The sequence below is a fragment of the Pygocentrus nattereri genome, chromosome 4 (genome assembly GCF_015220715.1).
Source record: "Pygocentrus nattereri isolate fPygNat1 chromosome 4, fPygNat1.pri, whole genome shotgun sequence".
NCBI lineage: Eukaryota > Metazoa > Chordata > Actinopteri > Characiformes > Serrasalmidae > Pygocentrus > Pygocentrus nattereri.
In genome coordinates, this window is record NC_051214.1 from 40670285 (window position 1) to 40685492 (window position 15208).

At 42.4% G+C, this 15208-nt stretch overlaps 1 protein-coding gene across 2 annotated transcripts in view; it reads right to left on the reverse strand.

The window, feature by feature from the left end:
* The window catches only part of si:dkey-206f10.1 (adenylate cyclase type 8), a 29927-nt gene extending 18181 nt beyond the window's left edge, over positions 1 to 11746 (reverse strand). Inside the window, exons 1-7 of one of the 2 annotated variants that reach the window (XM_017692536.2) lie at positions 11501 to 11746; positions 4070 to 5028; positions 3253 to 3402; positions 2948 to 3078; positions 2357 to 2468; positions 2044 to 2171; positions 443 to 601 (exon numbers count right to left, since the gene is read on the reverse strand). In XM_017692536.2, coding sequence (XP_017548025.1) covers positions 443 to 601; positions 2044 to 2171; positions 2357 to 2468; positions 2948 to 3078; positions 3253 to 3402; positions 4070 to 4960 — 1571 coding nt within the window. In that variant the 5' untranslated portion in view covers positions 4961 to 5028; positions 11501 to 11746. Of the gene's footprint in view, positions 1 to 442; positions 602 to 2043; positions 2172 to 2356; positions 2469 to 2947; positions 3079 to 3252; positions 3403 to 4069; positions 5029 to 11500 lie in introns of those variants that run through there. The other variant, XM_017692537.2, reaches the window with a different exon arrangement.
* Positions 11747 to 15208: the final 3462 nt, after the last annotated feature.

A 15208-nucleotide genomic window follows, 5' to 3' on the forward strand; every position in this document is an offset into this window, starting at 1 on the left:
CTCTTGTCTACTGGATTCCAGGAAGAATAGCAACTAATGGGGATCTTAAAAATAAACCATTTTTTTTTATACTTTCTTTATTTACATGACCTCATTACTTTGGAATTAACCTTAGTAGCTTTGACTCTCAACCTTATTCTGTATATAGTGTAGCTTAAGCCTTTGTTGTTCCACTTGAGATTTGTTAAGCTGGTTACTTCTTCATTTTGAGCTAGACCCTATTTATACTCTTGGATAAGTACTGATGAGGATCTTATGCAGTTCACTAACTGGGCCTTGGCTTATTTAAGGACTTCAGTCTGTCTACCTGTAAGTGTCCAATGACTCCTCTATGGAGAGTCAGACATGATCGTACATCCTAGCCACATGGTTAACACTGGTTTATAGGATGTTTCTGTGATTAAATGTTTTGGTGCAGTCATTTTGCTTCTTTTAGACTCACCCAGGGATGCCTCCTGCTTCTAACATGTTAGCAATGCCCACGTCCCAGGACCACACATCAAACTGCCACTTCTGCAGGCCCAAAACCCCACACAGAACTGAGCCTGAGTGGATCCCAATCCGCATATCCATGTCATGGTTCAGTTGCCTTCTCACATACCTAAGAGCCACAGTAGAAGAGAAAACTTAAATCAATGTTTGGATCAATGTTAGTTCACTTTAGTGGGAATTTTAAATTGTCTTGTGTAGCACTTTGAAAAAAAACTTTAACTGTCTGACACTCTGTCTGATATAAAAATGCAAAGATTAGAATGCAACAGTACTAAGTCTAACCCTAACCACTTCTAAAATCGCATGGTTTGGTCCTGCCCTAACCACAGCTTATGTGTGAGCTTGTCCAGTCCTAACCACAGCCTACAGTGCATGAGTTAATATAAACCTAATCACCACTTTAAGGCATCAATTAATATAATCCTAACCACCACTATAATGAATGAGTTAGTCTATCCTAACCTCTGCCAATAATACATGTCAACATTACTTTAACCACTCCCCAAAAATTCTAGAGTTGGTATACCTCCAGTCACCTCTGATGATGCATAGGTTAGTCTAACCCAAACCACTCCATAATACATATACCCCATAATACATAATACCCTAACTACCTCATAATGCATAAATTAGTATAAATGTAACGACCCTTATTAAACATGAGCCAGTATAACCCTAACCATTCCTATAATGCATGAGCCAGTATAACCCTAACCATTCCCTTTAATGCTTGAATTAGAATAACCTTAACCACCCTTATAAAACATGACTCAATATAACCCTAATTAACCCTTTAATGTGTGAGTTAACATGATACTAACTACCTCCCTGTATTTAATTGAAAATAGTACAAAGACAACACATCAGAAACTGAATAAATATTGTTTTTGAAAAATATACACATATTTCGAATATGATGACAGCAATACATTTCAAAAATCTGAAACTTTTAATGATATTATGTACCACAGATGATGAAATCCCCAAGTTCTTTGATATTTTATATTGTCCTTGTCCATATAGTCTTTCACAGAGTGGTGAGCCCTTCCCCTCCTTTGCTTTTGAAAGACTCAGCCTCTTTGGGATACTTTTTTATCATGTTACTGACCTGCCAAGTAACCACCAGTCTTTTATTGCTTTTGTCCCAATTTTTTTGAAACGTGTTGCTGACATCAAATTCAAAATGATCATACATTTTCCAAAAAAAACCCAATAAAATTTCTCAGTTTCAACATTTGATCTGTTGTCTTTGTACTATTTTCATTTAAAGATTTGATTAATGATTTAAATTATTTTCACATCATTGTATTCTGATTTTGTTTACTTTTTGGCAGTGTCCCAAATTCTTTGGAAATGGGGTACAAAATGTTCTTTGGCACTTGTGTGCAATTACACATTATAGGTCTCCACATCCACAAATCTTACACAGTGTGGCTTTAATATATTGCTGACAATCTCCCTCTAATGCAGAGTTTTTAACCTTAAATCATCAAATATCACATCTTTTTGATTCAGCACATAGTCAGGTTTTCAGATGTTCCACTTTTGTACCTTATTGTGCCGATCATAGCCAGACCCATCTCTACACAGCAGCGAGCGTGAGCTCTCTGAGGCTCTGGCACTCCAGACACACAGTAGTAACAGTCCCCCAGGATCTTTATCCTCAAGCAGTGGTGTTCCTAAACACACATATACATTTGTTTTTATATCCTCAGCATACAAAGAATCAGAGGAGCCAGCCTGTGATTTAGTTTATATACTAATTAAAATATTTTGCTGAGGGCCCTAAAGTGTTCAGAAATGGCCCCACGCTATGCAGTGCAGTCATGGCGACACTTGATTTATTTAAAGTGAGTCGTCTCACCTCAGCTAGGCGGTCAAAACGGCAGAAGAGCTCATTGAGGGTGCGCACCAGCTCCTGGGCAGACATGGTCATGGACAACAGAGTAAATCCCTTTATATCAGCGAACAGGATGCTGGAAAAAAATGTAAAGAATTATGAAAACACAGAAGACAAGAATAAAGAAATGCAGCAATCATTTCCCACAGTTATGATACCATGATACCATGTACAATATGTACAGACTATTATACAGACGTATGCAAGAGTTTTAACATACCCTAGTCAAATGACATGTTTCCTTGATTTAAGTGAAAATAAATTAACATTTTCTACAGAGAAAACATTTAAATATATTTTAAATATGCCATTTTCCTGACATTCTAAAGCACAGTTTCTATTTTTTTACTGAGTTATTCATGTTGTTCAAATTATGAACAGGCCATAATTAACCAAGTGTGGTCAGATACAGTAACAACTTACAATGTATAACTCAATAACACTGTATTTAACTAGTGAGTGTACAGTTGCTTTAAAAGAGACTCAATGGCAGCGCACTCCACCAAATATCAGTGCGGTATTAGTGTCCAGGATTAGAGGGGATGGTTTGGCTACCTGACGTCAGTGTAGTGATGAATGTAGATCTTGTGGAACTGTTGAGGGAGCAGCTCACTACCCAGGGCAGTCATATCAGCAATCATCTCAAAGGCAACAAATCGAGGCAGTATAGACAACACCAAACGCTCCTATTGTAGAAAATAATCATTTATGTTTAGGATTATCGCTCTCTCTTATTATTGATCACTACTTTACTCTCTTACACACATGCTCACAGCCACTGAGTTGATGTATATATTATGTATGCCAATACATATGTATACCAACACAGGACCGACTCCAACCCCTGTGTGCTTCCTTACCTGTCTCTGGTTTTCTGTTTCCAGCTTCATGCGGCCCTGGATGCAGCGCCGTGTTTCAAGGAAGGCCTGTCTCTGTGCTCGGTCCGTCAGGTAATGGATGAAAAGACCTGCGGTGTTCATGCTTGTGTATAGCAAGGTCTTTGCAAGAATCTATACAGAGAAGAATGCAAAGTCTAAGGAATAATCAGACTGAATGTATCCTTTTCTTCAGTGTAAGTCACTCTTAAATTACTATCTGCTGTGTAACTAAGCAGAGGGTTGGGGCAGCATATTTACACATCAGAATAAAACTAAGGGACATACAAGACAAGAAATCTACTGTAGAGCTCCTCTGGGTGGGAGACAATCAGGAGAGAATCAACAGGAGGCCCATATTTAGAGCAGTTCACAAACTGCCTAATTTTGTGTACAAAATTAAACAACTACACAGAGTTTTGTCCAGTCCTTATGGGATGACTAGCTTGTCCATGTTTTTGTGTCTTCTTTTTCCTTATAGATCTGAGCCAGATCATTAGCATTTTGCAGGAAATCATTACTTTGTTATGGTGTGTTTGAAGCTGGAACAGAATAAAAATGTGGACTAGCTAAGGGGCCCTGAAGACTGGATTAAAAACAACTGATCTAAGTAATGCCCACAACTTTAGAGCAGAGACAACCAGAGAGCAACAAGTCAATGGATCACTGGGATTCAAGCTCAGGCACCAGTTTTAGGACCTAACCCTCTTTGCCAGTTGTACCACTTGAAATCCCCAGACTGAATTTCTACCAGAGAGAACCTGACATTATACATCCAATCATCCATCCATTCATCCATCACCTTTCTCAGCAGTCCCACTTCATTGAAGTTCCGTGCTGTCTCTACAATGAGGTCTAGTGTGGAGGTGAGTGAGCCAGCTGCCATGGCCCACAATAGTGGCAACGGGAGAAGAGTGTACGTGGCAAACAGGGTGAACAAAACGTACCACGATGGGTCATTCTCCAGACCGTACCCGAGCCCACCCAGTACCTGAGCGGTCTGCGATAGCCAGCTGGCCATGCCAGCATAATGCAACCACTCTGGGGAATGTGAACGTTTGCAAGTGAGCACAAGAACACAAAGCACCACAGCAAAGGCCAAGAAGACAGCAGTGAGGCAGCCATGCAGCAGGTCTGAGCCATCTGGCACCAGTGCCAGGTACAGGACCAACAGGTGAAGCTTGGCAGCGGCATCTAAAATGTTGGTGACCACTAGTGAGGTGCGTCTGGTATGTGAAGAGTGCCGATGGTAGAGCTTCTCCAGGTCTCGGGATTTGAAGGTGTGCCTCAATGTTGGCACATACACCCCATGAATGGTGCGACCCCAGCGCACAAAAAAGTCTGCGTCACTGGCGTAGTCAGCCGAGATCCCAGCCTGCGTGCTGGCAGAGCTACTGCGCTCTCCAAAAAATGATGGATGAATACGGGCAACGGAGGACCGTCGCTTGGTTATGCCACGGGATGCTTTATTGCGGATCTGGCAGTTGATCTCCTCAATGTACGCATCGGTGACATAAATCTTGCGGGCTGGCTCCACAACGTATTGCTCCCTCAGCTGCCTCTGGCTGATGATGTGCTTTACAGCATTCTGCCACATCAGCTTTTTGCGTCGCAGTCCCGGTGACAGGGGCACATTCAGATGGGTTGGGACCTGCATCTTGCGAAGGTCATGTGGCTCATGGAAAGTTACCATTGCAACTTTCTGGTCCCACCATCACAAGTGATTCTATCTCTTTTTCAGAAAGGAGAGAGAGGAAACACCTGCAAAAGACAGACAAGAACAATTAAATAATTCTGAAGGAAAACACATTACAAATAGAAGTTTAGTGAACTAAGGTTCTCTTACATTGGTTATGCTTAGGTACTACAATAAGGCAGTGAAAGCTAACACATATTTCATGTTTCTGTTTAAAACTCATGGCTGATTCCTCTGATTTAAATAAGTATACAAGCCATTTCTAAATTAAAATGTCTGAAAATGTAGAGAAATATGGTCGATAATTAAACTACAGAGGCAAACAATTTTTCATATTTTCACTGTGTTTTCTGCCAGGATCACAATTGTGAAACAACTCTTCTGAAAGTGACAAATGGCTTAATCTTGAATGTTGACTATGTTAATTAATTGGTCAACAACAAATAAGCCCGATTCCAAAAAGGCTGGGGCGGCATTCACCAACTGTTCACCAACATTCACTAGTGTTTTCTTATTTGATATTTGTTCTTGGACAAGAACGGAATCTCCACACTCCTGAGCACAAAGCTGTGAACAATTCTGCTCTTTAAGAACATGACATGAATCTGATGTAGACTTTTTCTCAAGAATAAATTTAAGAATAATCTTAGGAAGATCCTCTCCTTGGATCACCACCTTATCGTGGTGGAGGGGTTTGCGTGCTTGAATGATCTTAGGAGCTATGTTGTCTGGAGCAAAAGCTCCTGGTAGGGTCTCCCATGGCAAACTGGTCCTAGGTGACAGGTCAGACAAAGTGTGATCCATAATAACCCCTATGAAGACACAAAAACTGGACTTGTGTACCCTGCCTGGAACAGGGTTACCGGGGCCCCACCCTGGAGCCAGGCCTGGGGGAGGGGCTCGCCAGCGAGCATCTGGTGGCCGGGCATTTACTCATGGTGCCCGGCCGGGCCCAGCCCGAAGGAGTTACATGAGTCCCCCCTCCCATCGACCCACCACCAATGGGAGGGGCAGTAGTAGGGGTTCGGTGCGTTGTGGATCGGGCAGTGTCCGAAGGCGTGGGCCTTGGCGTTCTGATCCTCGGTTGCTGAAACTGGCTTTTGGAACTTGGAACGTTACCTCACTGGCAGGGAAGGAGCCTGAGTTGGTGCGCGAGGTTGAGAGATACCGGCTAGATATAGTCGGGCTCACCTCAACACACAGCTTGGGCTCTGGGTCCAATCTCCTTGAGAGGGGCTGGACTTTATTCTTTTCTGGAGTTGCCCATGGTGAGAGGCGGCGGGCAGGTGTGGGCTTTCTCATAGCCCCTCGACTCGGTGCCTGTATGTTGGGGTTTTCTCCGGTGGACGAGAGGGTAGCTTCCCTACGCCTTCGGGTTGGGGAACGGGTCCTGACTGTTGTCTGTGCTTATGCACCGAACAGCAGTTCAGAGTACCCAGCCTTCTTAGAGTCCTTGGGAAGGGTGCTTGAAAGTGCTCCTCCTGGAGACTCTATTGTCCTACTGGGGGACTTCAACGCTCACGTGGGCAATGACAGTGAGACCTGGAGGGGTGTGATTGGGAGGAATGGCCTCTCTGATCTGAACCCGAGTGGTGTTCAGTTTTTGGACTTCTGCGCAAACCACAGTTTGTCCATCACGAACACCATGTTTGAACACAAGGATGTCCATAAGTGCACATGGCACCAGGACACCCTAGGCCGCAGTTCAATGATTGACTTTGTAGTCGTGTCATCGGACTTGCGGCCATGTGTTTTGGACACTCGGGTAAAGAGAGGAGCTGAGCTGTCAACTGATCACCACCTGGTGGTGAGTTGGATCAGGTGGTGGGGGAAGATGCCGGTCAGACCAGGCAAGCCCAAACGTATAGTGAGGGTTTGCTGGGAACGTCTAGCAGAAGAACCTGTCAGATTGATCTTCAACTCACACCTCCGTCAGAACTTTGACCAGATATCGGGGGAGGTGGGGGACATTGACTCAGAATGGGCCATGTTCCGTTCCTCCATTGCTGAAGCGGCTGACTGTAGCTGTGGCCGTAAGGTAGTTGGTGCCTGTCGGGGCGGTAATCATCGAACCCGGTGGTGGACACCCCAGGTGAGAGATGCCGTCAAGCTGAAGAAGGAGTCCTACCGGGCATGGTTGGCCTGTGGGACACCAGAGGCAGCTGGCAGGTATCGACAGGCCAAGCGATCTGCGGCTTCAGTTGTCGCCAAGGCAAAAACCCGTGTATGGGAGGAGTTTGGTGAGGCCTTGGAAAGTGACTTTAAGTCGGCTCCGAAAAGATTCTGGCAAACCGTCAGGCGACTCAGAAGGGGAAAGCAGTGTGCCACTAGCACTGTATATAGTGGAGATGGTGTGCTGCTGACTTCGACTGAAGACGTCATTGGGCGGTGGAAGGAATACTTTGAGGACCTTCTCAATCCCACCGACACGTTCTCCGGTGAGGAGGCTGAGTCTGGGGACATGGGAATAGGCTTGTCCATTACTGAGGCCGAAGTCGCTAAGGTAGTTAAGAAGCTCCTTGGTGGCAAGGCTCCAGGGATGGATGAGATCCGCCCTGAGTTCCTCAAGGCTCTGGATGTTGTGGGGCTGTCTTGGCTGACACGCCTTTTCAACATTGCGTGGACATCGGGGGCGGTGCCACTGGATTGGCAGACTGGGGTGGTGGTGCCTCTTTTTAAAAAAGGGGACCGGAGGGTGTGTTCCAACTACAGGGGAATCACACTCCTCAGCCTCCCTGGCAAGGTCTATGCAGGGGTACTGGAGAAGAGAGTCCGGCTTATAGTCGAACCTCGGATCCAGGAGGAACAGTGCGGGTTCCGCCCTGGTCGTGGAACACTGGACCAACTCTTCACCCTCTCCAGGATTCTGGAGGGTTCATGGGAGTTTGCCCAACCAGTCCACATGTGCTTTGTGGATCTGGAGAAGGCATTCGACTGTGTTCCCCGGGGTATTCTGTGGGAGGTGCTTCGGGAGTACGGGGTACATGGCTCTTTGCTACGAGCCATTCAGGCCCTGTACAAACAAAGCTGGAGTTTGGTCGCATAGCCGGCAGTAAGTCAGACTCGTTCCCAGTGAGAGTTGGACTCCGTCAGGGCTGCCCTTTGTCACCGATTCTATTCATAATTTTTATGGATAGAATTTCTAGGCGCAGTCAAGGGATGGAGGGTGTCCGGTTTGGTGACCTCAGAGTCACATCGCTGCTGTTTGCAGATGATGTGGTCCTATTGGGGACATCAGGCCGCGAACTTCAGCTTTCGCTGGATCGGTTTGCAGCCGAGTGTGAAGCGGCTGGGATGAGAATCAGTACCTCTAAATCCGAGACCATGGTTCTCAGGCGGAAAAGGGTGGAGAGCCCTCTCTGGGTCGGGGATAGGCTCTTGCCTCAAGTGGAGGAGTTCAAGTATCTCGGGGTCTTGTTCACGAGTGATGGTACAAGGGAGCGGGAGATTGACAGGCGGATTGGTGCTGGGTCAGCAGTGATGCGGGCTCTTTACCGGTCTGTTGTGGTAAAGAAAGAGCTGAGCCATAAGGCAAGGCTCTCGATTTACCGGTCGATCTACGTTCCCACCCTCACCTATGGTCATGAGCTTTGGGTAATGACCGAAAGAATAAGATCGCGAATACAAGCGGCCGAAATGAGTTTCCTCCGCAGGGTGTCTGGACTCTCCCTTAGAGATAGGGTGAGAAGTTCAGTCATCCGGGAGGGACTCGGAGTAGAGCCGCTGCTTGTTCACGTCGAGAGGAGCCAGCTGAGGTGGTTCGGGCATCTGGTTAGGATGCCTCCTGGACGCCTCCCTTGGAATCCCCCTTGGAGAGCTGGTGGAAGTGGCTGGGGAAAGGGAGGTCTGGGCTTCATTGCTGAGGATGCTGCCCCCGCGACCCGAACCCCGGAGAAGCAGAAGATAATGGATGGATGGATGGATGGAACTTAGGAAGATATTGATGAATGAGGCTCATTGTTTGTGTAAACATTTGCTCATGTTAAATTTGAAACCTGCAGCACAGTCCTAATAGGATGGCATGGAAGCATGTTTACTACTATATAATATGGTCTGTACTCAGTAATTGCTTGGAGGCTGAAGACACAAATTGGTCCAGTTTTGAAAACAATTTTTTGCCATTATTTAGTCATACAAGTCTTCAGCTGTGCGTTTGTACTGGGTCCTTAAATGTTATGTTTTAAGTGGAACATAACATTTGTTTTAAGTGGAGGACAGGTCTGGACTGCAGGAAAGCCAGCCCAATGCTTGCATTCTCTGATAAAGTGGCCATGCTGTTGTAACATGTGTAGAATGTGATTTGGTGTTGTCATGTTGTGATTAGCACAGATGTCCCTGAAAAAAACATAATCTACGAGACGGTATATGCTGCTTCACTGTCTGCTATCTGGTGTCGACCACAGGAGGATGTGTTCCCCTTTTGAGTCTTGGTTCCTCTCAAGGTTTCTTCCTCTTACTCTTAGGTAGTTTTTCCTTGACACTGTTGCCCCTGGCGATGCTCATGGGGGCTTGGACCCGAATTTTTCGGTAAAGCTAAAGCTGTAAAGCTTGTAAAAAGCGTTATGTAAATAAACTTTATTTGCTGCTTGCTTACTTCACAATGTGTACAGCATTAATGGGGCCTTCTCAGATGTTCCAGGGTCTATTATGTAATAGACCCTGGCTTTTGAACTTTATCCTGGTAAAAATCTGGACATTTTCATTGGTTGTATTCCTGAATGCTGTTGACATTCCACTGTGCATAATGTAGTCTTAACTTTCATTTGTAGATGAAGCGACATATGTTGTTTTTTGACAATGGTTTGTCAAAGCATTCCTGAGCCCAAGATGTGATATCCATCACAGAATTATGCCATTGTTTGATGCAGTGCCATCTGAGGGGTCAAAGTTATAAACACTCAGTTGTGGTTTTAAGCCTTGCCCTTTATGTACAGCGATTTCTCCAGATTCCCTTACTCCTTTGATTTTATTATGCACTGTCGAGAATAAAATACCAAAAATCCATGCCATCAGAATGGAATAACTGAGAAAAGTTATTTTTAAACTTGGATCTTTTTTTGCTGATGCATTTTGGGCAAACGAATAAAAGTCAACCTATTTTAAGAATGAATAAGGAATGAAGAATGAAGCCTTTCATGTACCTTTTATGTCCAAGCTTGATTGCATCACCTGTTTAGATTGTTTTTTGAATGTTTTATCATGTTCTTGGTCTTAAATTGCTCTTGTCACAACTTTTACGGAACATGTTGTAGGCATCAGTTTCAGAATGAGCATATGTTGAAATGTGAAACATTGCATAGTAGACTTATGGATAAAGGTTTTCTGTTTTTATCTACATTTCACATTTCACAACTTTTTAAAATTAGATTTGTAAATAAAGATAGATAACAGAGTACACACTGAAAAGACCATACAAGGAAAAGAGAGTAGATAGTGGAGCTAGACAGAACTGAAGTTAGGGCTTTTGATTGACATATGTTGTGCATGTGCCTACACATTTGATCATCCACTGTCTGTGTGTGTACATTGTTTGCTGGATTATTTTTCCTTTGCTGTGGTGTTTAAAAGGTAAGAAAAACAGAATTTGTATTCTGTATCTACTTATTTTGTCAAATATGCATAACAGCATTTCCTCATTTATGAATTATCCAGTCATATAGCTGTGGCGCTCTCATTAAAAGTGAGGCAGAGTCTCTGAACCCCTCTGAGGACAGAATAGAGGCACATGTGATGTCATCAGGCGCCGTGAGCCAGATTTAGAACTGAGCTCATTAGCACAGATAGCAGCTAAAAGCAACCTGTGTCACAGGGCTGCCGTTCCACGGCCAGCCGGTCTCCACTGCCTGAGGAAGAATTGTCCCTCAACGACTGACCATGAACCTGATGGATGTATTTTTTTTTTAAAAATTATGTAAAATTATTTCTTCGAAATGTTGCCTGTTACTGCATTTCAACATTTTATTGACAAATTATCACAAATTATAAGACACTGATACAACAATGTAATGGATCTTTTACTTTTCAATTTCTGCGTGTCAGTCTCATATGTGCATTGCATTTTTACTTTTTTCATCATTACGATAGCATTTTAGCGAGGTGTATATATGTTTGAATTAGTGCATGGTGAAAAACAGCACAGCTGCACCTTGATTACATGCAGTGTATTTAATTATGACATTCAGCAATTAGTTTTTTTTTTTAAATGCAAATCCTTGTGCACTGATTTTAAGCAAACTGGGCAAGACGAAGCATTGCTTTTCATTTTGGTGTACATGCTGCCATATATTCCTCTCCATAGTAAACACCATGTCATTAGTTAGCAGTGGAAGATCATATGGAATGTTGTGAAATACGGAAGCACAGATCTACACCAAACTACAACAAATGTTAACCTGCTGATGTATTATTAAAAAGCTAAGGCATCACATGGTGCATGTTTTTTTTTAACTAGTCGGTTTCTTATGTGTTAATGTATCAGAAACTGCAAATTGAAATACAAAGACCTGAAAAATTAAAATGAGCAACTGAGCTACTCACCATTATGTTAGGCACTTACTACGCTGCATTGTTCAGTGTTGTTGTAATTCCGTCTATGTATTTCCATGAGGAGTTCTTGGCCTCAGTATTCAGCCTTCTACATGCTATACTGTAATCCACAGTGCTCTCCTGCTGTAGGATGGAGATAGGCAAGAAATTCATCTGAAATGTATACTGTAAAAAATAAATAAAACAATATTTTTTTGCTCAAAGAAGAAAATGCTTTTCTCTCTTGACCAGCTGAGCAGTGATGAATGCTAGAGAGTAGAGAAGACAGAAGCCAAGTTGACAGACTCAAATAGGATTACTTACTCAGCAGTGATGCTCCCTCTCTTCAGAACGTCTGTTGTTGACGTCACAAGATGCAGAGCAGTGTAAACATGACGAGATGAATTTAAGAAACACATAAAGAGAACAGATCTTATGTGTCTTAAGGGTCAGACTGAGGACACAGAGCCTAGACCTGTCCTTGACATATTTTTTCTACCATTCAGGGGTCAGTCAAAGGAGATTGATTTGAAGTTGCTTCATAAAACATCATGAAGTTGGTAAAAAGCGTGGCTTTAAAATGTAAATTATATACAAGTTGCTTATAATTTCTACAAGGATAGGAGCAATTGGCAAGTATTGCTAGTTTGCTTGTATAGCTAACTGTAGTTCAAGTAGCTCAATACAATACAAACAGTACAAAAACTATCAAAGTGAAAAGCAAAAATTTGTCCTATAAATTAGATTTTCTGTTCATGAGGGAGACAAAGTAAAGGGGAGGGGTGAAGGATTTGCCGATTTGACAAACTAAGCTGGGCCAGGCAGCAGGCTCAAGACGTATTGACCATAAGCTGGATAAAGCTCTTGGGTCTGGATTTGCTATGATGCCATAGGCTTGTGAACTGGTGTCCACACTGGTAAATGAAAGAATACCAGAGGTTATGTTCTACTGAAAAATCTATGTCAACTAAGAACCATCTTACATTTCCACTCCCATTTAGTTAAGGCTGACTTCTAAGTCAGACTGCCCATTTAGACTGAGGTCTGGTTGCAGCTATTAATGTCATTAAACCTACGAGGAAAAGACAATGTCAGATTTTACAATGTGACTTTGGAGAACAAGGCTTGGAGAGACAATACTCTGTTTTTATTTGGAAATGAGTTCCACAGCACAAAAAACTCAGTTTTCTCTAAACTAAAATATAAGTTGAATCAGAGATGTTAACAGAGGAACAACATCTATGCTGCGTTGCTGCTGTTACAGTCTTTGTCAGTTCGACCTGTACAGAAATCTGATATATGACATATATTAGCATATATGGATTCCACTTGTATCCAACTTAGATCAGCCACATATGTATGTGAATTTATACATCAGCTCATTTGAAATTGTCCATTTTCAAATATGGGACATATATTTCAGTGATACATTAACAAATGTAAACATATTTGTAGCATGTACATTTAAAAGCATTAATCATACTCAGACATATATGCATGATCCAAGTATCAGATATATCTCTCAGACATAGAGTATAAATTTGATCCATATATTAGGCATATATCAGACATATATGCATGGCCCATATAGTATGCATATATGTCCAAGAACTGATAATTATACATATGAATACAACATGTTTGCATTTTTGAGATATATGCTTGACATATGTGTATATGGCCATATATCAGATTTCCATATGGATGATCTAGCAGGATCTCAAAAGCATTAGCAGTGGTAGTTTGTCACTAATGGGATTCCAAGCTCTCAACTAATTCACACATGATTCAATTCATCCCCTAATGCTAGGCTAATTCAAGCCCAAACACCAAGACAGGTATCCTGCTAAAGCTACAGCACACTATCTATTTTTGGCACTGGCCTAGCCCCAGCTGGGGTAAATAGTCTGGCCTTATTACTGTCCATGAAAAACCAAAACAAGAGCCTGTCAGGAAGAGTTTAAGCTCTTAATGCAATTAATCCTAAAATTTGGCAAGTGAAGTGAAATTTATTTAGCACCATATACAGCAGCCATACTAAGAGTGAGATTTTAGCAGACAGCCACTGTGCAAGAAATGATTCATTAAGTGGAACATAGAACATGGTCATGTAGAGCATGTCATTACAACTGAGGAAGAAAGAGAAGAAAAATGTCACTCTTTTTTTCTGCATGTTCGGTCAATGTGATGTAATGGGATGTAAACAAAGTAGTTTAGAGTGGAACTTTTAGAGAGGAACTTAAAGGCTCAGATATCAGTGGCAGTGACTGGAGCCAGAGATTGCAATGTCCACAATGCAAAAATCAGTTTATTTGCTGTCCACAATATGGCAGTGGACCAACACATACCTTTTGAGTTTTTATGTCATGTTAATAATGGTAAATTAAAGGAAAAAGTTTTCTATGCTTTCTATTTTTCCTTACAATGCCCTAGATGTATCTCTCCATCATGAATAGATTTACAAGTACGATTTGTAAAACAATGTCTGAGGTGTCAATCAGCATATTCCATTTTGTGTAATAGCTCCGTGTGTGAGAACTTCTAGAGGCATTCATCACTTCAGGCATCTGGCTCCAATCACCACCCGCTGAATTACTTCATTTACATCCTTAAGTCAATGCAAATTGGAAATGATAATACATTTTCCTTCCATACAGTGATAATTTTCTGATTAACACACTGTATGGGAGGGAGGGGGTCTCTGACCTAGATTAGTGTTTTGCTTGAGGATAGTTGCGGTGTTGGGAGGAGGAGGTGAACATGATGTCATTGTTTAATATCATTTTTCTCCGCCCGCTGGTGCACTGTGACACAATCACTCAGAAAATGGTTTAGAGGCAGCCAAGAGTAATAACATTTTGATGGAAGATTAAAGAAAAACAATAATTTAGTCTTTTAAATGATATGATACAATGAATTTTTCTTAATGTAACCAGGGACATAAAAGAACACAGTAAAAAAGAAATAGAAAGCCTTAAATGTTTCCAATAATGGTCATTCAATTTCATAAAACAAATATGTTCATTTTATTTTTCTGTTCGTATTTATAGTTTGTTTTTTTTGTTTTTTTTAGTTTTAATTATTTCCTTTTCACTGTGATGGACTGGCGACCTGTCCAGGGTGTATCCTGCCTTCCACCCATTGACGTCTGGGATAGGCTCTAGCTCCCCCCGCAACCCCCCGAAGGTATAAGCGACTTAGAAAATGTGTCTGTGTTTGTCCTTTTCCCTTTTTTTGAAATCACAGAATTCACCAGAGCCAGAGGTCTGTCTAGGCACACTATGTTAGAGGTGGGTGCCACACCCTGTATTTTTGTTAAAGCTTAGCCTGGAGTAGCAGTTAGCTAGATGTCAGCCGTTTGGTTTCTGTTAGACTAGTGGAACTCCTTTTATTATTTTCTTATTTTTGATGCCATCTATGTTCTGTCCCAGGTTGGTTCAGCTCTCTGACACCGTTAGAATTAAAAACACTTGATGACTGTATAGTCACTTGTTGGTTACTTCACTGGCTAGCCGTGCCCATACATTTACTCCACACATGTTACTGTCCCCACACTCAGCTCTAGACCATATTCTTTTGTGAGAACATAACATGTAGCTAGCAAATATCTACTTCAGCTACTGGCTGCAAGTGTTTCCTGACACAATAAAATATTCATTGCCCTTGGTAATGACTGGTGTTTACAGCAGCCTACAGTCCTGACTTAGTCCTTAGCAGAGG